A 26,981-nucleotide genomic window follows, 5' to 3' on the forward strand; every position below is an offset into this window, starting at 1 on the left:
TGATATTGACTTTGATGACAGAGTGAGCAGTCATCCCACAATGTTAACCATACCCATGGCTGTCAGCCTCTTAAGTCAATTGATTACTTTGATTGATTGGTACGAGCCCAGACAGTCATCCTTACTCTGTCTCTGCTGAGCTTCACGTAACTGGACTCTTTCTTTCCCTCTTTACTTCCTCCCATATGCTCCTTGCAGCGCGGTGGATCTGATTCGTCTGGGAGGAGGTCGCCTACGTTTCCTGGTGGCCAAGTCCGACCCCGACGTCTCCGAGAAGATCAGTGCCTCCTCCTGCTGACCACCTCCGAGCAACCGCTGCGCCGCACAACACACTACACGGGACTGGAGTGTTAGGACAGCAAGACAACGAGGGATAGAGATAGTGTGCACTGCTGAACAGCATACACACAAAACACACACCCATGCGTACATACGTGGCATGAAATATGAATGTGAAACCTAGCAACAGCACAAAGCCAAGCAATCAAAGTGGAGATAACGCTCCATGACTCCACCCTACAGCTGCCAGACCTGCTTCCCTCGCGCTGACTCCTACTGGGTTTGTGTAACAGACAGAATCCGTAACCCACCGCGACATCAAAGGAATATGCTGCGAGGAAAATTTGCCTAATTAATCAGCGTTTGAGGCGGGCGAGGTCTAACCAGCCCCTATGCAGTGTGATGTTGTTTAAAGCACAGTAGATTTTAGGGTTTTAATTTCTCTTCACTCAGCACTCGGAGCATGTGCGCACATTGGCCTTTTTCCACCTGTATTTTAGAATCATTTGTATTAGTAATTCAGACATTAAGTAGCGTGGTAAAATAGCTACCCAGCTCTCAGACAAAAGGGACTCAAACTGAAAATGTACTAAACAAGACGAGAGCCTCAGTAAACAGCGGATGTTTTACACAGTGCTTTTAGAGTGGAATGTTTTTATAATCATGTTTGTTAGCAACTCCCAAAGCACGATCACTGTCTGCTCAACAGACTAAACGATTGTGTATGAATGTTGACTTTTGTACTGGAGAGTGGGTGGAAGAGGAAGAGGAGGCTAACTCAAGACATACAGCCCAGCCCCCCCGATTTAACCTCCTCACTGGACTTATACCTCCACTAGTAAACCGATGAGCTATTGAGGCTCAGCATGCACAGGGGATGTGCAGCTGTTGTGGGACATTGTTTATTAATTACTGGGTCATCAAGACCACATGCTTCAGTCCAGAGTTTCTGATGCACAATCTTGTTGTGTTATAACCAGACTTTTGTTGTGAATATACGGTATGCTATATGTATCTGGAGTTGTAAATAGTAGTTTGTAAATATTTAACATTTGGTCTTATATTGTTTGGACATTTAAGAGAAACTGCATTTGGGGGAACTACTCAATACTTTTTTTCTGAAATATATTCATCAATTAACACTGCAACCTACTGATGGAAAAAAAGAAACAATACTTTCAGGAATACAACTTGTGCACTGCAGAACTGCTCACACAGGTAGTTAGCTGCACTTTAGCTTCAAGGGTAACTACACCCAAATTATAGAAAATGTTTATTTAACTTCCAGTGATATGTAGCTTTTTCTTTTTTTTTTGTTACTTTTCTAGGTTTTGAGATACTTGTGTCTCTGAGATGTTTGCCGCCAATTTCTCCTGGTTGTTCACAGCATTGTCAAATTACATTTAAAACATTCAACAGCAGTTATTGAGACCTAGCGTCCCAGTTGATAATCTACTGACCTCACTATGGCCTTATTTCTTTGATATAAAGTAGTCCCAATGAAAAACTGTTCACTGTGGGAGCAGTGGATTATGCTGAGTAACTGCGAAATTTTTTTTTAAAGCATCTTCTGTGAGCACAAACATTCACCTCAATTGTATTGGGGTGGAGGCAAAAATCTCAGACATATAATCTAGGCAAGCAAAACCAAACCAAACCTATCAGCAAGTCTAGCTACCAGACAGACCGTGTTTCCATGTACTTTGGCTGTACTGTCCCCTTAAAAAGAGGTCCAGCTAGAACAATAACAGGTCAACTTTTAAAAAGTCCTTAATGCAAAGCGTAGGTCACTACAGAAAAACAAGCCATGCTTAGTCAGTTCTATGCTGCCTGGCCTTCTGTTCTGACCTCAGCTCAGTAGAGCTCCCCTGAGACACCCCTGGATTCATTTATGACACAATGGTTACAATTTTAGTCCGAATATGGTTTCTTTTTTCCATCAGCTTTGTTATACTCTCCACTTTTGATTCTGTTCATTTCTTTGCAGTACATTTTATTTTTGTGGGTCTTAAGGTTTGTATTACATTGATCTCATGCATGTATATTATTCTCTTAATTATTTATACTGTTAAAAAATAATGGTACTTAAGAATAAAGATTGTTGGATACTTGCATTTTTCTGCTTGGAAACCCAATGTTACTAAATGTAACAACAAGTGTGACAGAGACCCAAACATGGCTGACACCTGGTCACAGAGAAGACAATGTAATATTTAAGTCAATGAGGAATTTTAATTTGTGCTACACATTTTAACAAATCACAAAAACAGGAACATTTAAAAATACATGTACTTCTCTATTTCCAGAATGTTTACGTATTGACGACAGCCGTTTTTACATCGAGCAACAATTTTTTTTTTTTCCAAAATCAGAAAAAATACCTTCTAAATAGCTTTGTCATTTAGCAGAAAGAGCAGCATACAATCATTACGCATCTTTTTTTGTTTTTCTAATAATGTGCAACAACAATCACTGAAATCTTGCGCAAATTGTGCCTGATTGCCAGCTAAAAATGATGCCTGTGCAAGGACATTCGGAAAAGCTAAAGGCAGAGTGAGAAAGAGATCAGAGAGGGGGGGAAAGTGCTGAATATCTAATTAAGGCAGTGTCTGTGACAGGAATTGCCAACTGTAGAGACTGCACAGATAAAAACTGCTAACTGAGGAGAGGGAGAGAGGTAGATTGGGAGAAAGGTTAAAGCATTTAGGGGAAATTGAAAGCAAAAGTGTAGGGAGCCAAGAGTAGAAAATGTGTCACAAGTACCATACAGAAAGAAAGGAAGAAAAAAAAAAGACGAGAGCAGTTGAAATGTGTGGTCATGTGTTGGTCCCGCCCTTCCCCTGATAAAACTGATACAAGTCTACTGATGCAACATAACTGTCACCATTGTAGTGTTGCGGATCATGTACTGTTAAAGAAGCTGCTGTGTTAACAACAATCTAAAAAGGTAAAGCTGTCTAAAGGTTAAAATAAAATGACAAAAAAAATTGTTAAGGCTTTAAGGATTATTACAATAATGCTTTTCTGTGCTAAGACAAACAAAACTGTATGCACAGGCAGTTCCATTTCACCACTACTGAAATAAGAGGGAAAAAAAAATAAAACAATCAGTTTGTCTACATTAGGTTAGCTCCACTTCAATCAACTCCAAATAGTTGCCTCTTTTTTTGCCCTTCCCTGCTCACCCCAGATAATCTTGAATCTGAGGCGCTTCACACTGATAAACCAAACTGAGCTAAAGTGAAGCGAAAACTGGTTTGTTATTCCTGGATTTTCTTCAATATCTTCTTTCAAAATAATACCCCTTTCTTTTTGTGCTTTACGTAGAAGGCAAGAAGGGATAGACACCTTCTGGTCTAGGCCTTAATATTAACATGTTTCTTTTCTTTTAAGAGAGACAACCTGTTTTACAGTAAGGATTGCCTTAGGAAGAGTACAATCATATTCTTAACAGTCTGCCAAGCCCCAATGGTCTGGGTATACACAGCTAAGTCCTCTCTATCTTTCTTTCCACGACTGTGTGAAACTACACAACATATCAACTCTTATCATCACAGTTTCTTCTGTAAATGCCAGCCATTTCAAATCTCTGAACACACATTCCCTGGTTTTAAAATCAGGTATTGACTCCAATCGGAAGTGCAGGAGAGGTGAGTTCTTTGGCCTGAGAGTGACAGTAACTGGTGCATCTCTATTATCCAACATTCACAAAGTAAAAGTAGTGCTGAAATGATTTTAATATGCATAATGCTTTCATAACCTTTATATCCTTACTTGTGTTGTCAGTGAATGACGGATTACAATACAAAGACTGTAAAGCTGAAAAAGTCCTGAAAGAAATACTTGCTTTTTACATTCAGAATGTATTTTAAAGTTTGCATCTATTTTTGACCAAAATATATGTTCCTTACAATTTAATTCCCTTCTGTTGAGAGAGGCTGCCTGTACATTGTTTTTGGCCTTGTCGGCTGCAGTCATATCAAATGAGTATAAAAGGCGAAGCAGTTAGGGGACCATAAGGAGGCTGTCCATTGGGTACCTGCTAAGAGGCCCTGGGTTTTACTTCCTAGGGTCATGGGTTTGTGATGTCATGGCAACAATGACAGGCTGCTGAGCAGGTGTGACTTGTTGCTGAGCAGATTCAGTCCCACCCTCGTCCTCCACCTTTGGCCGCTTGGCCTGGGGCTCACCTGGCTGCTCAGCTAAAGTTTCTGCACTGGGCTGTCTGCTCACCAGCACTGGAGGGGAGCTGGAGGCCTGGGCAGCCAAGATCTGGAGAGGACTACTCAGGCCTGGAAAGAAAATGAAGAGAAAAAGAAAAGTTAGGTGGAGTAAGTATCTGGATGCATTAATCCCCATCTTTTTTTAAACAAAAACTTCAGTCTATATTCATCAGCATGACTGCAGGGATTTCCCTGCCATTACACAGCTTAGGCACAGGGCCTAAGTGTTTTGCGCACCGCCGTATGAAGCGTACGAACATTAAAACAATGTGGAGGGCATCTGAACAAGCCGACGCACACGACGGGCGTCCGCTTGTTGTCTGCCACATGATGGTTCACGTGCATGTTGCACACACAGTGGCAGCTGAAGCCCAAACGTTAGTGAGTGTGCAGAGAAGAGAGAGAGAAAAAGAGAGGGAGGTGCGTTTGTCAGGGAGTATGAAGTTAGCAGTAACGTTATAGCTGTGAATGCAGCAGTGCAGTGTGTGTACAGTTTATCTGTCGGTGAATAAATGCTACAACCCATGCATGTATTAGGGCTACAACTCCTCAAGACCCAAGCCATGTTCCTGTGTCCTGCTTGCTACCTGCTGGTTAAGTTAAATTGATTTATCGCCCAGCCCTAATGACGTCACCAATATGAAAATAAGCATATAACATTTGCACCTAAGCGCTCTAAAAACCCAGGGAAAACCCTGGACTGGTCAATGTGTAAGGCAGTGATTGCTAAAATCTCTTACCAGATGCATTAGCAAGGCTGGTTGCTGGGGCAACAGTAGCAGTGGTGTGTTTGCCATTCTGGGTAACAGGACGAACAGGAAGTTGATGTAAACCTAGGGCCAGGTTTCGTCCATCCCCACCCTGCACCGCACTGTCCACAGTCTGGATCACTCGCTCTCTGTTAAGCTGGGCTTCTGATGGAAAACACACAATTCAAACATGTAAGAGCAAAACTAAATAGTTTATAGAAGTGCACCTGTATGTATCCCTCTGCCAAAACTCAAAGCTCAGAAATATGTATCAGAAAATCTGGTTAGATTATGTTAGTTATGTTTTTTATTGTGTTATGGACATCCAAATGCTCAGCCCACATGGAAAAAGTTTAAAGTGGGGAAACATTTGTCAGACATGAACATAATTTCATATAACATCACATTGTAAACGTAGAAGCTCTACAAATAAATCTGCCACAAAAGGTTCCCTTCCTAAAACACAGCTTGTTTATTATAATCATACATTCATCCAGATTAGTGTAGCCGTTAAATCATCATATAATGACCAATAAAACAGGAAATGGACTTCATCTTAAATCTTAATTAGATCTGAGTGGAGAGGACGCTGGCGCGTTTCTGGCTGCCGCGTTTCTGGCTGCCGCGTTTCTGGCTGCCGCTTCTCCCTCCGGGAAATCAAATTATAACTTCTTATTGAATCAAACTACCTCAGCACTTACCTGGAGTTTTTCACCTGCATATCTCTGCTACCGAGGGACCCGACCTAGTTTGGCTTGGCTGCGTTTTTGGGATTACGGGCTGTATAGCTGGCAACGCCGCTGGATTGAACAGGTTAACACCCGCGGCCGCGCTACGCTAACTTTTCCTGCCCAAGACGACTCAATCTTCCCTCCCGGACAATGCAGTACCTGGTCCTAGTTCCTTTTCTGCTCTCCATCCTGCTTCCTTGGCTGCAAAACTCTAACTTCATGGCTTTCCGGTACTCCGCTAAACAGCTACTCCAGCTAAACCACTATCCATCGGCTACACCGGAGCTCACCGCTGAAATAAAAACCTTCGGATTACTTCAACGCCACCGTTACATCCACAGAGGCTCCCGTCGAAATGTAATACACATATCCAACGGGAATGACACCTCCTCATTGCTTCTCTCCCGTGTCCCGGCATCAAAACAGAAATGCGCAACGTCATCGGAACCAACGTCACGTAAATCATTTCAACCTCCGGTCAGTACCCACTTCCGCTTCATCCCCTTCAAAACAAGAGTCTCTCAAGTTTGGACTACTGAACATTAGATCTCTTAACAATAAAAGCACCATTCTCAATGAATTCATCCTGGACTCAGGATTGGACTTAATCTGTTTAACTGAAACCTGGCAAAAACCTAATGAATATTTCTCTCTTAACCAAGCCACCCCCCCTGGATTTACATACACGGACCAACCTCGTCCTCAAGGCAGGGGCGGTGGCATTGCTGCCATCCATAGACAAAATCTCAAGCTTCGCCCTCTCCCCTTCCCATCTGTCACCTCATTTGAACACTTGTCATTTAAACTTCTAGGCCCCACTCCGCTGACTATTTCAACAATTTATTGCCCTCCAAAACCCAATCCTTCCTTTCTGTCAGATTACTCAGAATTTATAACTCAACTCTGCACAACTTCATCAACCATATTACTCGTAGGGGACTTCAAAATCCACATTGACTTATCCACCTCCAAACCCACCATGGATTTCTTGGACATTATACACAGTTTTCATTTCACACATGTCAATTTCCCCACCCACACCCATGGACACACTTTGGACCTGGTCTGCTCTACTGGACTCAATATTGGCACTCTCGTACACACAGACCTGGCTATATCTGATCATTTTGCCATAACATTTCACATCAACCTCCCCTATACCCATCCCAAACAGATACGCGCTATATCTTACCGAAATCTAAAGTCCCTCTGTCTCACTTCACTTTCCTACCATATCGCAAATACAATTTCCATACCCAGCATTCCTGAAAACTCAACTACTGACGATCTAGTAGTTCACTACAATCGCTCACTCACATCCAGCCTCAATACTCTCGCACCAGTGAAAACTGCAACAGTTACATTCTCCCGTTCTGCTCCCTGGTTCAACCCAAAACTGCACAAACTTAAAAAAGAACACAGACAACTAGAACGCTTACATAAGAAAACTGGACTCACTGTACACCTACAAGCCTACAAGGATCACAGCCAACACTATAGATCAGCGCTCACATCAGCCCGCACAGCCTATTACTCTGGTATCATTCACTCTGGATCCTCCAACCCCCGGACACTGTTTGCCACAGTCAATAAACTACTGAAACCCATTGACAATATCACCCGCTTATTCACCATGGACAAATGCAATAATTTCATTGATTTCTTTAAATACAAAATTGACAGCATTCACCAAGAACTCTCTGCGAATATCTCTCCTAGTACAGACCCTCAACCGGACTTATCCCTTCCATTTCACATCACTCTCCCCTCCCTAACAGTCATCACAGAAACCGATCTCATAGATCATCTCAACAAAATCCACCTCACAACCTGCCCACTGGACCCCATTCCATCTGCATTGGTCAAGCACTGCCTCCCCTGCCTCAGCCCACTTATTATGGTTATCATAAACTCCTCTCTCACATCTGGAACAGTTCCCTCCTCCTTCAAAGTTGCCGCCATTATACCTATACTTAAAAAACCTGGCCTGGAGCCTGACAACCCCAACAATTTCCGGCCCATCTCTAACCTACCTTTCCTATCAAAAATCCTGGAACGCTCTGTTGCCTCTCAACTAAAACATCACCTTCTTTCCAATCAGCTCTACGAAACCTTTCAGTCTGGATTCCGCTCTCATCACTCTACTGAAACTGCACTCTCAAAGTAACAAATGACCTCCTGCTTGCTTCTGACTCTGGTTCCCTCTCTATTCTACTCCTACTTGACCTCTCTGCCGCTTTCGACACCATTGACCACTCCATCCTTCTACAACGTCTAAAAAATCTGGGCATCTCTGGTTCAGCGCTCTCCTGGTTCACCTCCTACCTCACCAACAGATCTCAATTCATATCCATCAACAACTGTACGTCTCATACCATACCGGTCAATCACGGAGTCCCTCAAGGTTCAGTGCTAGGTCCCCTTCTGTTTATCCTGTATATGCTTCCCCTTGGACTTATCATTCAAAATCACGGACTCAAATTCCACAGTTGCGCAGACGACACACAACTATAGGGCAGCATGGTGGCACAGTGGTTAGCACTGTGGCCTCACAGCAAGAAGGTTCTGTGTTCGAATCCAGGTCGTTCCGGGGCCTTTCTGTGTGGAGTTTGCATGTTCTCCCCATGTTTGCGTGGGTTTCCTCCGGGTGCTCCGGTTTCCCCCACCATCAAAAAAAAAAAAAAACATGCACTAGGTTATCCAGTCAGTGCCCTTGATCAAGGCACTGGCTCAGATCTGGAGTTGGTCCCCGGGCGCTGTCATTGGCTGCCCACTGCTCCCTTGAGGGATGGGTTAAATGCAGAGAATGAATTTCGCTATATGTACGTGTATGTATTTTATTATTTATTTTTATACCTCAGCACTCCTGCCACAGTATCAACCATCACAAAATGCCTCTCTGCAATAAAAACCTGGATGCCAACTTCCTTAAACTCAACTACAACAAATCTGAAATCATCATCATTGGTCCAAAATCACTACTCGCCTCCTCCCAAGATTTCGCTCTCTCCATCGCTGGACATACAGTCAACACCTCACTCCAGATCCGAAATCTTGGTTTCATTTTTTACCCCACACTCACTTTTAAGCCCCATATCCGTCATATCACCAAAACTGCCTTTTTCCACTTACGTAACATTGCTCGTCTTCGCCCCACCCTCTCGACATCTGCTGCTGAAACTCTCATCCATGCATTCATTACATCAAGACTTGACTACTGCAACAGCTTCCTATATGGTCTCCCTTCATCTGTCTTACAAAAACTGCAATACGTTCAAAACTCTGCTGCTCGCCTCCTCACCCACACCGGTTCAAGACAACACATCACCCCTGTCCTTCAACAGCTTCACTGGCTCCCTGTACAACAGCGCATCCATTACAAAGTTCTACTCATCACCTACAAAGCTCTCAATAATCTGGCCCCTCCATACCTCACAGACCTCTTACAGCACCATCGCACCTCCAGATGCCTTCGCTCAGCTGACTTAAACCTCCTCAAACCCATCACCAAATCAACCCACCGAACTTTGGGGGACCGAGCCTTTGCAATAGCTGCCCCCACCCTCTGGAACTCACTCCCCATCCACATCAGAAACTCTGACTCACTGAACACCTATAAAAAACTGCTCAAAACTCATTTGTTTCAATTGGCCTATCCATAATTTACAATAATCACTCATCTTGTTTGTTTGGTTGCTTCTTTCTTTCTTTTGTTTGTAAAGCATCTTTGAGTTCCATGTAAAGCGCTATATAAAACTTATGTATTATTATTATTATTTATCTGATAACACAATATTGGCTTTTCAAGGAGACGATAAACATGCTTGTTTTTATAGCCAATAGTCATGTATCTGACTGTAACTGTGCACACAGAGATGACTTTTACATCTATAATTGATAGAATACAAAGTGTCAGTCAGTTTGCTATCCAGAGTTTAGACGTTCATTTCAAAGACAAAAAAAACATTATCCTAAAACCTTTGAAAAGTTGACAATGAACATGTGAATGCTTGAATGTAGCCAAATGTCCAACACAATGCAAATAAAATGTGTGGGAGCTAAATGCAACAGAAACCGTTTTAAATATCATAACAATACTGAAAAAAAAATCCAAAACAATTATGGACAGATTTAAATAGTTAAAACTGGAGATGAGCAGACCAACATACATAATAAAAAGGTACTAATGTATAACATAATACAGACAAATCACTTCTTAAAGAGATTGCCATGGCTATACCTCTGAATTCACTGTTGCCTTCTGCTCCTCTAACAGAGGGAGTGCTGTAGCCATTCAGAGGGTTGGAAGTTAGAGGGACGCTGGTAACCACCCGCACCATGGTGACAGAGGACTGAGTGGGATTCTGAAGCACGTGGATGGGCTGGACATGGCCGCCACCACCTGGAACGAAAGCAAGGGTTTTCCCCGGGCCAGAGGGCAGGACTGTTGGGTGAGGGGGTGCAGCCATGATGACATGCTGAGCACTGACTGGAGATCCTACATAGAGACAGACACAAACAACAATTGTATCTCTCTTATAGTGTATCTTAAAAAGCCTTCATGTGTGTGTCTTTGAACGTATTTGTATGAGACTACATGCAGGCTCACCTGGGGCACTCTGAGAGTACCTATACTCAGGGACAGATGCCAGTTTATTAGCCAGCTGTTCGTGGTGGTCGTGGGAGATAGGAGAGCCCTCCCTGCTCAAACATTCAGGAGTCTGCAGCCCGCTGGATGAAGGAGAAAGAAGTCCCTGGTGGGTTGGGGATGCAGGAGCACTCCTGAAAAAGAAGGAATGAAGGGAAAAGAGACAGAAGCAAAGGAGAGGGACCAAAGAAATCAATTAATACATCAAGAGACCAGTAACTTACAGAGATCCTTCACTGCCAGTGCCTTCTGCTGAATATATTAACCTACAAATTAGACTTACTTTGTTCTATCCAATCAAATGATAGCCAGGAGCAGAAGCAGAGAGAAAGGAAGAAGGGTTAACAGAGTAAAATCAGAAGCGACAGAGCATGTGTCTGACAGTTTTGTGTGTGTGTGTGTGTGTGTGTGTGTGTGTGTGTGTGTGTGTGTGTGTGTGTGTGTGTGTGTGCACAAACCATGCAGCTGAAGGCCACAGGTGACCAACTTACCTAGAAGAGAGAGGTCCGAATGGTGTCCTAAAGCAAGCAACACCTCTTTGCCGTCTTTTCCTGAAGGCTTGCTCCACCAATTTGCTCTCAGAAGCAGAATCCACACGCCAAAAACTCCCTTTCCCAGGCTCATCCTGAGAGCGGGCCACTTTCAGAAAATAGCGGTTGAGAGACAGGTTGTGTCTGATTGAGTTCTGGAGGGGGGCAAAATAAATTATTTTGTTACTGAACACAGATCTTGAATGTTATGGCCAATGACCCTAAACAGGACAAATCTTTATTTCTTTTATTCTGAAATTACTGAAAGTAGCTGTAGTTAGTAAGTCTTCCGATTTCATCATACAACTATCTTCTACATGTTACTCCGCTAACCTTCCCATACTGTGTGGCTGTAAAGTTTTACCATTTAGTTTAAGACAGAAAGAACCTACCTGCCAGCCCTTGTCTGCAGTGCGATAGTAGGGGTAGTGTTTGGTGATGTGGGAATAGATGCCACTAAGAGTCAGCTGTTTGTCCGGGGCAGAAGAGATGGCCTGGACGATCAGCTGTGCATAGGAATAAGGTGGCTTGGACTCATCCTGGACATACAAGAAACAAGTATTAAAATCTGCACATCCTCAAGCACATATTGTATTTAAGCAACCTCTTTCAAAGTTAAAGAAATATGTATTCTAATTCAAAATTAACTCATTTTGATGTTACTGAGTCTTAACCTTGGGGCTGTCTCCACCAGCCGACTCCCCCCGCTGCTCACTTCCCCCTCCTCTCTGCTCAGCAATGCTTCTTCTCTGCTCAGAAACAGCCTTGGCAGCATATTCAGCTGCTAACTGTAGGTCAGAGGTCACGTTGCGTCCATAGCGATACCCGGATGACCCTGCCCCTCGTGGACTAGCCGGACAGGAGTTAGGAACACTGAAGAAAAAGGATAACATGGGAAAAAGTCTGTGTTAATGGCTTAAAGTGATGGTTCATGGCCACTTCTGCAAGTGTAACAATATATAAGCAAGTTGAATTTAATTCCCTCCATAGCTGCTTTGGTCACAACAGTCTCGCACCTTTGGACAAATACAACCTATAATTTGCATAATAAAAGGTTAAGTTATTTAATATTTAACTGATAAGTCAAAATGAAACTATGTTCGATTCCAGGTCATATAGCCTCTAACTGCATAAAAATCACATTCTGTGGGCGCCCAGATAGCTCAGTTGGTAGAGCGGGCACCCATATATAAAGGTTTACTCCTCCACGCAGTGGGCCCTGGTTCAATTCCGACCTGCGGCCCTTTGCTGCATGTCATTCCCCCTCTCTCTCCCTTTTCATGTCTTCAGCCGTCCTGTCAAACATAAAGGCTGAATGCCCAAAAAATAATCTTAACAAAAAAAAAATAATCACATTCTGAAACAGCCCATTGTCACCACATAACAAAGCTCAAATTAGCGCTGAAAACTTCCTAAAACCATTACACACACATACAGAAAGCTGTCATGTTTTTGTGAAGTGAGTCTAATGTAGCATTTATGTAAAAGAAAGGAAAAAATACATTACATGATTGAGAATGTCGACTGGTGACTAATATACAACATGATGGCCAGATAATGGCACTCGAAAACAAGGAGGGAGTAAAGCTTTGCTTTTTACCAAATACTGTACATAACCCTTACGTCTTTCTGATAATTGTCTTATACTTTTATAATCTGTTCATTGTATTTTAATTTGAAAATATCTTATTTTTATTATATATATATATATATATATATATAGATAGATAGATAGATAGACCAAGGGTGTTCTAAACACACAAAGTGATCATAAAAACACACAACAATAAGCAAAAACAATCAAAAAGTATGTTAATTATTAACTAGGTTTTATCTGGTGCTGTTGAGAGACAAAACACAAGGAAACCCAGTAAATTATACAACACACACCTGCTTCTGTTAGTAAAGTAAACACTGGTTTCTGGGAGAGTCCGTGTGTTTTGATTTGCCTTTGGCAACAGAGAGCCACAGATACAGAGATAGTTACCCACAGATACATAGATAGTTACCCACAGATACATAGATAGTTACCCACAAATACAGATAGTTACCCACACACAGAGACACAGACATAGACAGAGACAGAGACACAGACACAGAGAGAGACACACAGACACACACTTTGTATTTTTTGGCTGGGGAAACTAAGCTGCAACCATTTCACCCCTTTGCATGTGTACATGGACCAGCAGTACACGTGTGAATGCAGGTAGGGGCAGAAGTATGTTATTGTACACAGGTCATTTAAGTTACCAAACAGGAAAAGTGACTCTTACCACCCTGATAAGAGACATCGTTGGCGTTTAAGTGGGAGCATGTGCTTTACACAATAATCTTTTGTTGTATGTCATGTATGGGGATACTCAAGAAAGGTGGCACAACAAAACAGGCCACAGCTGAAGTTTTTGAAAGATGTATGAGCAAGCATCTTTACTTTACGTGTGTGTGTGTGTGTGTGTGTGTGTGTGTGTGTGTGTGTGTGTGTGTGTGTGTGTGTGTGTGTGTGTGTGTGTGTCCACGTGTGAGAGAACAGGAGCTGAGGGCTGAGTAGGGAGGTTAGGGGGCTCTGAAAAGGAAACCACGAATGGACGGAAAAACGGCCTACAGGCAAAACAATCTGCCCGATAGCCAATCACACGCCTCGAAGCTGCAGTCATTCCATATAAGGCAGGCACACACAAGCTGACATTGGTGGGGATGTCTGCTGTAGAAACCAACACAGACCACCAGAGGGCACAATCAGCACCACCATGCTTGCCAGTAGCACATGCTGTATACATTTATAGAGCAGTGATTTTTAAACATGTGCTATCACAGCTCATTAGAGGGCAGCTTTCCATCTCAACAGAAACACTGCAGCAGCTAATCAGTACACTTTCAACCAGAAATGAGATTATCAGTGAATATGAGCTGATATAGTATATGTTTTGTAAAAAAATTGCAGGCCTTTGGGTCAAATGAGTAAAAAAACAAAGGAAACAAAGCCTTACATGTTTGCAATTGCATACACATGAATAAACATGGACAGACACAAGACAAGGTGAGAAAGTAAATCGCTCATACTCTGTTAGATCTAAACACTTACTGTATAATCCATCATATGACACACAACTGAGTTATAAAGTGATGTTTTGTTTTCAGTTTAAGTAAATGTCCCTCCATCCCTGATACCCATTTTGAAAAACAAGCAACCTCCTACCTTGCAAAAACAGATACATCCTTACAAAACATTGTAAAATGGAATATCCTGATGTTTAAGTGATAGTACATAATCTTTTTAAACAGCAGGATTGACTAATATAAAGGCTGCAAAAAACAAATCATTTTTATTACTGCGTAATTATTTTGCAAATTAATTGCTTGGTCCATGTATAAAAAAAGAAAAATCAGCAAATCCTCAAATTAAAGATGCTGGTGTGTTTGGCGTTTTTATTTATAAAAATACACTTCATCAATTATCAAAACAGTTGCTAATTAATCTTCTGTCAGTAGACTAATCAAATTATTGACATATAACAACTAATATTTATTTAATCTCAAAACTGGAGACTGTAAACACACAAAGATCAGCGGAGTGGAGAACTGAGCTTAAACACAATTTCACAACAATTAACTAAAACGTTGTCTACAAGAAGTTGCCAACAGCTTCCAAATACTTTGACTTATAATCTGGTCTCTTACTGACAAATCTGGACAATCTGCTTTGCATTTATGAAGTGTTTGTATATTGCATGCTATGTTTGCATTTATCAATGTGCACCTGTTGGGGTTCTTATCATTGTGTGTCTGTGGGTCTCCCCTTACCTGAGGGTGCCTGTGGGCGAGGGCAGCGGCGAGCCAAATGCCCTGATGTTCTCTTCATGCTGCTGCATTGTGGGAATGCTGATTTTGAGAGGGGATATGTGGGGCAAGAGCGGGCGAGGGGGGAGAGAGAGCTGCTCCCGCTCTCTGTGCTCCTCAGGCTGCAGGAGTGACATAAACTGGATCTTGATTACTGTACTGGGAAAACGAAACACACACCTAGAGAGCAGGAAGGCAGGAGGGAGAGATAGTGGAAGCAACCGGACAGAAGAAAAGGGAAACAGAGAAAGTTAGATTAGTGCATTCTCTCCTATACATTATAACAAGCATTATAACATATTCTAAAGTAAGTGTTTTGGAACGTTTGATCGAATGACATGACCTTCCTAGGCAGATGGCGTTTGCCCAGTTGACATAGAAATGTATAAGTTTAAATTTGACTTTACAGACTTCTTGTTTTAAGACTCAAACTTATTGTCCTTAAGTTTGAAAAAGAGATTTTTAATCTCAAGTAGTCTCTTCCTGGTTAAATAAAGGTAAAATAAAAAAATAGTGCTCAGGAAAATGGAAATTTGAACATTTACAACAATGTTCAATATACAATGTTATTGTATGTTTGAAGTTACACATAGTGGGTAGAAGAGAAAAAGACTTCCTCAAGTGACTGCACTTTCCCCTTAACTGGGTTTGTTTCTATATAAACAATATCTTTAGTCAACACCGACAAGAAACTAGTCTGGTTTAGACTTAACACACCACCTGCTAACCTGCATTTCCTCTTTTTTTAGGCAGGTCTGGACAACTGCCTCAATAAATGCAGGGATCAGCCCAGGCCCAAGTCATTTCAAGGTGAAACAAAACCCATGAAAATAATTATGTGTGTGAGGGATTGAGTAAATGTTTTACTATGGAACCTCAATAACACATGTAAATAGTGTAATGTATCATAGCAGGTTCAGGCAGCAACATTGTATATTCAGTGTTGTTACGTCTTTGTGATTGCAACCATCTTATCTGCCATATGATAATTGGATCTTCTTTAAGCAAAAAACTGAATCCCTACTAATTCTAGGGGTGCTGAACTCAGGCTCAGACCTCCCTGAGACGAACCAATACAGAAATCATCCCCAAACAGGACCACAGATGCGTTGTAAGCAGTTTCAGACAGTTAAACCAATCTTTGTGTTCCATCGTTTCTCTGTAATTTGTCACTGAAAAACTGCAGCTGTCAATGAAAATACTGAACCCATGTAAAGTCTGCTCACAGCTGTCTCTGCCTAAAGCAGGCCATCCTCAACAACTGTCCACGCAAGAAAAGCACTAGTGAGAAAGGACATAGACTGCTGGCAACTCTGAAGGAGCTTCAGAGTTCCACAGCTGAGATGAAAGAGACTGTGCATAAAACAACTTTTTCTTATTTCCTTCACCAGTCCCAGCTGTATGCCAGAGAAGCAAAGAGAAAGCCACTGTTCAAAGAACTCACATGACATTTTGAATAGTGTTAGTCCTAGAGAGAGCATGTGAGAGACTAGGGAGGTCATTATACAAGAAATGTAGTAGTTGATACCAGTGAAATTTCACAATTCGATATCATGGTCAAAAACAAAACAATAAATCCCACGTACTTTAACATACACTTCTTTATAACATTTATTTCAGGATACGGATTACAAGGATAACACCTTGGATTTGTTGTTCAGTGTTTCTCACAGAATTAGATACTATTTGTGGTGAAATATGAGCGCTGGGGTCACTCTTTATTTTCCGTTTCAACTTTGTCACTGTTTTGCCGTGTAGTGAAAGGCTTTGAGGTGGTCAAGCTTTCAGGGTGCACGGAGACGAGGAGCTATTCACTGTGCTTCTGTGCTAGTAGGCATTCATCTTTTTTTGGCCTTTTAACAGTAGACTAGAATACTTGCAGGTGTATATGCTGCCCCGGTCTGGTCCGAAAGTATCGCATCCCTTGTACCGGTACAGTACAGGTAGAAAAACAAGTAATGTCACGTTTCCAGAATTTTGTCATCAACTTGGTATCGAAGTATTGGTTCTCGAGACATTCCTATCTGAGACAAGGCAGGAGGCAAGACATGAAAATCGCAGGCCCCAGAGGCTGTAAACATGGCTATGTTTGATATGGCCTTGGTTTGTGAGTTTTATGTTTACTCCATGTGCTCCTGCAATGAGGATGTCTTTTCAGCCTGTACTTCCTGTTGAAAGCCTGACACACCCCCAAACAGTCATGACAGCCAATCAGAGAGGATAAGGGCACAAACCCCCCCCCCACCCACCCCCTCCTCCTGCTCCACCCTGTGATTGACACACACACAAAGTCAATGCTTTCAGTTTTTTAAGATTGCCACCTATTAACCAAACCAGTGAAGGCAGCCTTGACAGTGGTGCAACAATAGTAAAGCCAAAGCCATATTCAAACACCACATGGTTCCTCTTGATACAAACATTTTTTTTTTTAAGTTTCATTACTAAACAAACACACCTCTTCTCACAAGACTCATGGATTGAGCTGTCAGGGGTGCGTTTGTTTACATAAAAAAGGTAACGTGACGGCGACACGTTGGTTAGCTAGCAGCTTCACAACTAGCTAGCTAACATAATCGCCCTGGAACTGACACGACTTTTACCAGCAGCCAAAATATATGAATTTAATTTTTTTTTTTTTTTTTAATTAGCCAGTTCTACCACAACATGATTGTTTCAAAATATCATAGGAACTTTTCTTTTTCTGCATTTGGTAGCTACCTAACGCTACTGTCGGTAACGGTAGGCCAAATTAGGCTACGTTTGCTAACGGCTAAAACTATCTAACGTTAGGTTAATTCACTGATTTACAAAGTGGGGTAAATGTACCCTGAGACAAATGAATAACAGTTATAATTTGACAGTTCACAGTGGAGACATATTGGATTATTATGTTTACAGCTTCACTGTCCAAACAAAGGTTACAGTGCACTTATCCGAAGCTATACCAGATCAGACCAAATCAAACCGCTCAGATTAGGGGTGCCATGACAAACTTTGTATCCCCGTCAGAATACGTTTCCCGTTTTGCCGGTTATATAGCTACATTTGGAAAGCTAGCTAGCTAGCTAGTATATCCACCAAAACTATTAATTTAGTTGTTGTTGTTGTGTACTGACATAGCCCACATACAATGTTATAGATGTTTTAAAGTTTGATTCAATCGTTGGGTGTCTATTAAGGGGGGAAACAGACTTTAAATGGGATAAGAAATATATCATGACACCGGCTCCGAGGTTTTTAGTCCATCAGTAGGTCAATGCCTAAAACTTGAACATTAAAGTTTGCTCTGCAACAGCCAGCCACCGTGTTACCATAATTAGCCTTTCGGTAGCGGCTATGCTAACTGCCTGCACTCACTCTCTGGGAAGCGACAGCGGCGGCGCCCCTCTCCGCTGGAACACCCCGTCAACGAACACGCCATTCTTGCCCAAGCACCGGAGGGAGAAACCGCTCGCCTCGTCGTAGTTGATCTGCAGGTGTCGCCGTGAAATGAAGCTCGAGTGACCCATGTTGACGTCCACGGAGCCGTGAGACGAGTTCCGGCCTATGGTGACCGTCCTCTGGCGCATCACAAACTCAAAGTCCCGGCCTTCGAGTCTGGCCAAGGCCTGCAGAGGAGGACAAGCGAGTCGCACGGGAAACATCCCGGCGTCGGCGCGGGCTTCCATCATCGGAGGACCCAAGAGGGCGAGCGAGGGCTGGTGATAGGAGTGCGAGGTCACCGCGACGCGCACGGGACTGCATGGTGCCGACTGTAAAGCGAGCAGGGCTCGAGCTCCGGTGTCGTCCCGGTAGTCTGCCATCTTCTTTCGGAGGGTCAACACACTCTCACACGCACATACACACACTTTACTTTTCGCACACACAGAGTTGCAACGTGAGAGTTTTCGGCCAGGGCACTTGTTCGCTCCGTGTCTCTCGGAACAACATGGAGTCCGAGTCGGTGTAAGAACGGGAACGGAGTCTCTACAGGAACGGGACTCGTGCTGCGTTCAGGGCATCCTCATAAGCTGCTGCTTCAAAGATAATCACACAAGATAGTCAGTGCAAAACTTTGGTTCAACCGATATTCTCTTCTATGTTACGATTCAACAAAACCACGTTTGAACTTATTCTCCTAGATACCACGTTTACATTTAGTATGGGAGGGGTGTCAGTTTTCCAACACAAACCATTTTCTGGACAGTCAAACGCCACCTATTCTGGTCCAGGGCTACTAGGGTCTTATCAGAAATATTTATTCAGCATGTCATTCTTCAAACTGTTTTTAGAAGGCTATGTGATATAAAATTGCACGTTGATTTGTCTAAACATGTTAACTGAGGTCTGCTTAATCCCAAGTGTACGGATTTTTAGGTTTGGATTTAACTAGATTTAGGGTCAAATTTGATTTGTTAAAATAACATGGGCAACAAGGCAAGGCAAGTTTCTTTGTAATAGCATCTTTTAAACACTGAAACAATTTGAAGTGCTTTACATGAGGCAACATAGCACAGGAACGATATGTAAAGACACAACGAAGAAGAAAATCAATCAACTAAAACAGAATAAAGTGAGATAAAAAAAAAAGTTAGACAGAAAATAAGAGACAATATCAATAGTGCTGTTCCAGTTCAGTCATAAGTTGCCTAAAATCTGATGAATGAAAAATAAAAGTGCATACGAAAATACATGTTACAGTTGCAGAAATATGTAATACTAATAATGTTGACATCAGAAACAGAAACCGACAGTAATGCCGGTCACTGACACGGGATAACAAACGATAACAGCACAAAAAGTAGTCCTCAACATTATTACTATCATGGTTGGCTGCAGGTTCTCTTCCCTGAACGCCACATCTGGGCACCTCGGCCGATAGGCTGCAGTTAATTTCGTCACACCAGGAAACAGAATTTTCGAGATTTATTATTTACTGTGTTATTATCTAATACATCCATGGTTATTATTCAGAACTGCTAATTTATTACAGCTTTTCACTTTCATGGATTGCAGTTTTGAATCATTTTAAATTTGTGCAAATTGCTCTGTGAATTCAACAAAACATTTATAAAAAAAAAAGTAAATTGATAAATCACACAAGTTACTAAAAGACATTAAAAAACATATCCATGGGGATTGCAGTTCATTATGTTATTTATCATAGAGCTTGGGCGCTTAACCAACTTAAATAAAAATGGTGCATTTAATTGACAGGTTTGGTGTAAATCACATATTTCAGCTATTTTCAGCAGATAACCTTTTCTCAATCCCAGCCCCAAGAGCATGTGGTGTCTGCAGTGGAGCTGGTTTGCCAGCCTCAGATTTTTCTTCTCTTTTTTTTTATCTCTACCCTCTGTTTATAAACATGGAAAGAACAAGATGGCTGAAAAACGCGGATAATGGATCTGTGAAGTAGCAGGAGCACATGAGCAATAAATGAACAAAACATATAAATAGACCATCCACACGAGTGCGCTGTTGTGATGTAAAACATTTACAGAGCTAGAGTGAACACGTGCATAATTACAACATAATCACAATGCCAAGGCCAATGCACTTTCTTACTGAAATATCTGGTCAACCATTAACTCACTGCCTGGCTGATATCTGAATGAACCCGCTTTGCCTTTTTATTTTAGTCCCCATTTAACACAGGGTGGTAAGAAAAACATGAACACCTGCAAAATATTATAAAAGCCTGTGTAATGAGCCAGTAGTGAATAAATACCAGTACTTCCTTCAGACAAGCTTTTATTATCAGAAAAACGTTGATTAACTGTATGGTCAAGCGATGAGACAATAGTGGGTGTTGCTGTTGTGTGGTACAGTATTACGGTATGTTTTTTTTATTTTGTCTATGTGACCACATGCAACATGTGACAGTATACTGGGATGGAAATAACCCTTAAAAAATGTCTTTGTAAGCATCAAAATGTTTCTGTCACACTTCTGTTCTGCCACATTTTGATCATTTGTAAACTCTGTAAGTTGCTGTAACAGTGATTAAATCACATATACAAAAAAATTAAAAAATTTAAACTATCCTTTATTGTTAACACTGGCTTTATAAATGATCAATTGGTCACTCAGTTTAAGATGAATATTGATAAAAGCTTTGACAGGAACAGAAAATAGAAGTACTCATACAGATGTAAACATAACTTTAATATTACCATGAACAAATTGACATCTTTTTTATTCACAGTAGGTCTGTATACAACATAGCTAAAATGATTATTCTTTATCTTGTTGTTGATTTAGTTTGAGGGTTCAGAACGTGGCACCAGCTTCAGTTTGATTGGTCGTTTTGGGGCCAGCAGGCCCTGGATGTCCATCTCCAAGGGGATCTGGCAGGAAATTACATGTGAAGAGAAAAGAAGTGTCAACAAAGTCTATGCATGAAACAAAAATAACAATTGGCAGTATCAAATGTTTTGTTGTTCAAAGTGTCAGGTAGGGGCTTTTAACCCTAACCCTTTCAACTTCTTTACCACACTCATGATTGGCTGGATCTGGTGTTATATAACTCTCCATGTCCCAATCAAACAAGCAATAAATCAAATTTGCACACAACAGTATTACTCATACATCATAAAAAAGGATTATTCATTCACCATAAAAAAAAAAAAAAAACCTATAAGAAGCAGTGTGATGAATGATGGAAGATGAATATCTTTGGTCTCACCTCAGTCTCCTTACACACAGAGAAGCTGTATCTCTGGAGGATCTCCACCATTGCTAGTTTCATCATCACCAGAGCAAATCGCATCCCAATGCAGTTCCTTGGTCCTGCCCCGAAAGGCATGTACGTGTATGGATCAATAGTCTCCTTGTTTTCCTTGCTGAACCTGATGGTACGCATGCACGCACGCACACACACACACACACACACACACACACACACACACACACACACACACACACACACATAATAATGTATCAATAACAGAAATGAGGCAATGTCCTTCAGAGCTCAGGGGTCCGTTTCAGAAAGCAGGTTTAGTGAAAACTCTGAGTTTGTTAACCCTGAGATGAGGGTAACTCTGGGTTTTCTGTTTCAGAAAGAGAGGTAACTTAACCTCAGAGTCAGTTACTTTGGTAATTGAGTATTTCCGCTGACCCGTTTGTTTGTGGTTGTTACCATGGTGAATCATAGTATCATGGCTCCATTCCTACTGCCTTTTTATTGTGGTGGTGCACATGCGTGAACCTACTCTGAGTTGACTGAACCAACTCGAATCAGCTGTTCTGGAACCAAAAACTCCTCAGAGTTTCCCATCTCAGGGTAAATCAACTCAGACATCAGGGTTAGATTCAGAGTTTGTTAAACCTCCTTCCTGAAACGGGCCCCAGCTCCTTTCTGTGGCTGTTTTGGTAAACCTAAACGTATAACTCTTTTCCATACCTCTCAGGTTTGAACTTCTCCGGCTCGGACCACAGATCAGGGTCCCGGTGCAGGGGCCATGTGGGTACCATGACAATCATACCTTTTGGTATCACAAGGCCATTTATCTCCACAGTCGCCTTGGCTACACGCTCAATGCGTGGGGCAATGGGGTACAATCTGAGAGACTCGTTAATGACACAGTCTAGATATTCCATCTGCATCAGAGCCTGGTATTCAACAGGACCCTAAACAAACACATAGACACAGTTATACATGACAAGACCACCACTTTGTTATATTAGGCAAAAGTTAGGAGCGCTGAAGAGATACACTGATGGTTGACAGAGGTACTGAGGTTAAAAAAACACTGTTGCTGTCCTTTACAGGTTTAGATCAGAATACTGATACAACTCTCATGGCATCGATCTTCTCATTTAACACTCCGCAAGAAAGCAAAAAAGAATATATTTTCCAAAATCTCAAACTGTTCTTTTAACAATTAAATATACGACTATGTGTGATGTGAAAGGGGCCAGTCCCATTATCACCTAACTCTAAGCTCTACAGGGCTTTTTTTTTTTAGCCTCTTTTAGGTCAAAGCATACAGACAATGTAATGGAATTATGCTTTTCCAAAGGGGAATAGAGTCACTCAAACCTATCCACTTCACTTATGTGCAGCACAAGGAAGCGTAATTTCTAACTTCTAGTTTCCAACTAGCAGATGACCCAGATACTTCTTTCAGGAGTTTGTGTAAATCAAACCACAGCTAAAAGAAAAGTGAATATCTATCTAATAATTCATCAGTTGGGCAGAAACACAACCCCTGATGATTTGTAATGTTGCTCTGTGCATGCTGGTTGTAGAAATAAGCATGTTAGCCGTAACAACTTTAAAAGGGGACAATATATCAGAGTTCTTTGCACTCAAGTGGCCAAAAAAACAATGAAAGCAGCTTTAAATTAATTATTTTGAGACCTTCCTGCTACTTAAACATTATCCTCTCCCCAATGCACCTTATCAGGGAAGGTGGAGTCGACCTCCTCCTGCAGCAGTTTCATGGTATGAGGGTTTGTGGCCAGATTGTAAGCCATGAAAGAGAGAGAGCTGCTGCTTGTTTCATAGCCAGCAAAGAGGAAAATCATTGCTTGAGAGAGGATCTCATGATCAGTTAAACCTGGGGAGATAGCAAGAAGATGTGATTTAGAATAGCTTTTAAGTTGTGGTTGTATGTGTGTCTAAATACTCTATGTGGCAGTGTATGTATGCATGTGTCACCTTTATCCTGTTCCACTTTACTGAGGTCATTGTTTTTCTGGGAGTCAATCATCAGCTGAAGGAAATCCACCCGACTCTAGTAGACATATGAGAATAGCTTTGATTATATTTCCTAATCTGCTGATACAAATATATGTATATAAGCACATGCAGACAGTAATACCTTTTGCTTGCTTTGTTCTCGATTAGACTTGATCTTCTGCAGTGCAGCGTAAAAGAAGTCTGTGACAGCCACAGGGAAAAAGGAAAACTCCATCTTCTCCAAAATAGGACCCATAAAGGGGAAGAAAGCTGGAATTAAGCAGAAAGAAAAACATTTATCAAGGACATAGGGCAGAAAGCGACTGTAATGACTGGAAACATTCACAACACAGATAGTTATTAATTATGATTAGCTGCATTTTACCGACATAAAAGGAATATATGTACCAACAATGAGGAAGATAGGGTTAAACAAGTCAAACTTCAGCATCTTCTTGATGTTAGTGACAAAAGGGTCTGAGGGGTTGTTGAGTGAGTCTATATCGACACTGAAGGCTGTGCTGGTTACTACATCCATACTGTAGGGTCCAAAGAACCTAATCAGCAAAAAAAACCCATTGGAGATGAACTCATCCTTTCATGACTTTATGCATTTTCTGTAGTAATTTTAAATGAATGGAATATGTGTCCTTACTCCTTCAGCTCTAAGGGCTCATCCTTGTCTGCCTTCTTTTTCATGCTGCTGATCAGGTTAGCAGAGTGGTGCTTCATTATGCCAAACATCTGAGGCACAGACAGGGACAGGTAGACAGACAAAAACAGACACTGTTACAGGGAAATACACTGATACAAAGTTCCTGCTGTTTGTGTTTCCTATAGATCAGTGGTTCCATGATAAGTCTGCCACAACGGACCACAAGATAATAAAAGGGATAAAGAAAGAAAAAAAAACAAAAAAACATATAACTTAACTATAACTTTGTTTTTCTGACTTTTTTCTAATGTTTGCTTTTTTTTCTTGTGAAATGCTCAATACTTTCATCTCTTTAGGCCTCTAAAAATTCCTTCAAACGAAACAACCTGGGAAGGAAAAATGATTTTTTGATTGAACTTATTGACAGCTAATGTCCACACTGAGACCATATCTTGTTATGAGATCTCACAAGTAAACATTTGTTTATTTTTAAGGCGTCACAGGCCCCTCAATGCATGTTGGGTCTGCACTGCCCTCAAAAGAAATAATTCATATTACATTACAGACCTTGGTTGAAAAGATGGTTCTGTTCAACATGCAAGAAAGGGCAGAGGAGGTACAGAGCAGGAGAGAACTGTACCTCTTTCAGTCTTCCTGAGGTAAAGGAAGGAGAGAGGACACTTCGGATCCTCCTCCACTGATCATCCTCAGCGATGGACACGGCATCGTACAGTTGTCCGTTCAGCCGGAAGTTCTGCGAGTCAGGAAACATATCGATGATGAGAGAGTTCAAGCAACCACAATGAATGATTGAATGTGTTATATAGTAAGTGAGCATACTCTACGATTAGTGAAGAGAGAGTAACACTCCTTTATCAGAACAGTTTTGATCACGGCAGGATCTGCAATGCACAGCACGGGCTGACGGCCATCAAAAATGCTAAATATGATAAGAACAGAATAGAATATGAATAGAAAAATAATAAAACACCAGGGGAGATTTTTATATATGCAGTCACATATAAATCTACATTGTAAAACAGGTATACAGCACTGTAAACAGAGATACTGCAGCAATAAGGACAACGATTGACAAAATGCATTATACACATGCAGAAACACACACAGTACAACATGCAGACTTACCCCCATGTTTTCCCATATTTCTTGTAGCACATTTCATCAAAGATGGTGAATCCCTAGGAACAACAATAATATACAGATTATGAATTGAAAGCCTTTCTTTAATCTTCAGTCCACTTTAACATGGTGGAAATATTTGTAGCATGAAAAATTATTAAATTTAAATTTAAAAAATAATTAAACAGAAGGCTATATGAACTAAAATTGGCACTTTAAACCTGACACCATTTTGTTGAAATACCAATAAAACAAAATATGTTTTTAAACTGACAGCTTACAAAATGAAAAAAAGGGAAATTAAAACTTTTGTCTCATTGTGAAACTGTATTGACACAACTGAGAAACTCCAAAAAGTCTATAACAGTAGTTCCCCTTTTCCTAGGAATTTGAAACCTGTGAAATTTATTCACTAGGAATTATTTTCCAATAAATATTTCTATTTGATTATCCGGATTAAACAGGACATTGTTTCCACCACTTTCATCCACCTGTCAATTTACATATAGCTAAGGAAGCTTGAAAGTTTTACAACTGTGTGAAACATTATGCACCATCGGTCCATAAATCTAAACTCTATTACTACACCTTCTATGATATAGCCTACAGTATGTACACTGTCAAACCCCATGTGAGATGTTTTTACTTTTTCATAAATAACTCTAACTATTCAATTTGAGCATAGCAATATAGTTTAGATATCATCAGGGCAGTAAAAACAAGATTCGTTATTATTAATATTGTATTATATATAAAAGAAAGATTTTTTTACACAATAATGTAACTAACACACTTTTATAGATATTCAATGCAAATGTTAATTTTCCCACTTTGTTAGGTTTTTCATTACACCAATCTGTCGCTTGCTAAGCCTGTACACTTCGGTATAGATCTATGGTGTATTTGCTTCTGAAAAGTTTACCAACCTTTTTATATGCTAGCATAGTGCCGAAAAAAGGGATTGGTCTGGGACCAGGGATGCCCATCTTCTTAAATGTTCCAAATTGCCAGCAGACATACCTGTAAAACAAAGACAGAGGTAGATGAGAAGAGATTTATATCATACAACTCACAAACACCGCACAATTACCTGGGACAAATATTCTTGAACACTTACACAAAGGTCAGTGTGATGAAAGCCACCAGGAGGGTCCATGTCTCAGTGGAGAAATAGAAGCCCATCTTTGCGTGTTTTTCTCTCTACCTTCAACGACAGCACAAAAACGCAACAAAGCCCCAAATCACGACAGAGGCTTTTATATCCTGCAGCACCGATATGTTGCGTGAGTAGGGAGTGTGTGAGAGTTGAACCCACTGCAGGCGGCAGTGTCATGTGAATCATTGACAGAAAGAGACCAAGCAGCACTCATTATTATCATGTTTTACACTTTGTCATCTGTGATGCTGCAATTTTGTGACCTAAATTATTATATTGCTTGTGTTAAGAAACAACACACACAAGAAAGAAAAAACCCACACAAAGTGCATGAAAACAACTTCAACTACTGTATATAGTGT

General features: G+C 41.1%; 3 protein-coding genes across 6 annotated transcripts in view; 1 reads left to right on the forward strand and 2 right to left on the reverse strand.

Moving 5' to 3' along the window:
- Nucleotides 1-3,042, forward strand: part of radil (Ras association and DIL domains) — a 33,194-nt gene extending 30,152 nt beyond the window's left edge. For all 3 annotated transcript variants that reach the window (XM_039809828.1, XM_039809812.1, XM_039809820.1), the window contains one exon: nt 199-3,042. In XM_039809828.1, coding sequence (XP_039665762.1) covers nt 199-298 — 100 coding nt within the window. In that variant the 3' untranslated portion in view covers nt 299-3,042. The remainder of the gene's footprint in view (nt 1-198) is intronic.
- Nucleotides 2,492-18,965, reverse strand: foxk1 (forkhead box K1). Of its 2 annotated transcripts, XM_039809839.1 has the most exons (10): nt 18,358-18,965; nt 14,965-15,180; nt 11,835-12,033; nt 11,553-11,699; nt 11,122-11,315; nt 10,914-10,919; nt 10,592-10,764; nt 10,223-10,480; nt 5,243-5,416; nt 2,492-4,571 (listed from the first exon to the last, which is right to left on the reverse strand). In XM_039809839.1, exons 1-10 carry the CDS (start codon nt 18,801-18,803, stop codon nt 4,339-4,341), a joined length of 2,046 nt encoding a protein of 681 aa, XP_039665773.1. In that variant the 5' UTR covers nt 18,804-18,965; the 3' UTR covers nt 2,492-4,338. The 2 variants fall into 2 exon arrangements, with proteins under 2 accessions (XP_039665773.1, XP_039665781.1); XM_039809847.1 differs by lacking the exon at nt 10,914-10,919 and having other exon boundaries at nt 18,358-18,964.
- A 2,161-nt stretch (nt 18,966-21,126) lies between these two features.
- Nucleotides 21,127-26,737, reverse strand: LOC120564677 (cytochrome P450 3A40-like). Its single transcript, XM_039809861.1, has 13 exons — nt 26,581-26,737; nt 26,390-26,483; nt 25,470-25,522; nt 25,164-25,263; nt 24,964-25,077; nt 24,324-24,412; nt 24,077-24,225; nt 23,811-23,938; nt 23,648-23,723; nt 23,386-23,546; nt 22,388-22,614; nt 21,668-21,830; nt 21,127-21,329 (listed from the first exon to the last, which is right to left on the reverse strand). Exons 1-13 carry the CDS (start codon nt 26,643-26,645, stop codon nt 21,240-21,242), a joined length of 1,509 nt encoding a protein of 502 aa, XP_039665795.1. The 5' UTR covers nt 26,646-26,737; the 3' UTR covers nt 21,127-21,239.
- Between the last annotated feature and the right edge of the window lie 244 nt (nt 26,738-26,981).

Source organism: Perca fluviatilis, chromosome 1 (genome assembly GCF_010015445.1).
Source record: "Perca fluviatilis chromosome 1, GENO_Pfluv_1.0, whole genome shotgun sequence".
In the NCBI taxonomy this organism is placed as follows: Eukaryota; Metazoa; Chordata; class Actinopteri; order Perciformes; family Percidae; genus Perca; species Perca fluviatilis.

What these genes read in the sequence shown, in the direction of transcription:
- foxk1 (XM_039809839.1), bottom strand. Translation starts at nt 18,803, where the DNA reads ATGGCAGACTACCGGGACGACACCGGAGCTCGAGCCCTGCTCGCTTTA. An exon ending in CCGCTGTCGCTTCCCAGAGA is followed by an intron (nt 15,181 to 18,357) that starts GTGAGTGCAGGC and finishes CCTGCTCTCTAG; the next exon opens with GTGTGTGTTTCGTTTTCCCA. An exon ending in AGGCAACAGTGAATTCAGAG is followed by an intron (nt 5,417 to 10,222) that starts GTATAGCCATGG and finishes GTTTTCCATCAG; the next exon opens with AAGCCCAGCTTAACAGAGAG.
- LOC120564677 (XM_039809861.1), bottom strand. Translation starts at nt 26,645, where the DNA reads ATGGGCTTCTATTTCTCCACTGAGACATGGACCCTCCTGGTGGCTTTC. An exon ending in AAATATGGGAAAACATGGGG is followed by an intron (nt 25,264 to 25,469) that starts GTAAGTCTGCAT and finishes TATCATATTTAG; the next exon opens with CATTTTTGATGGCCGTCAGC. An exon ending in CCTCAGGAAGACTGAAAGAG is followed by an intron (nt 24,413 to 24,963) that starts GTACAGTTCTCT and finishes TCTGTGCCTCAG; the next exon opens with ATGTTTGGCATAATGAAGCA.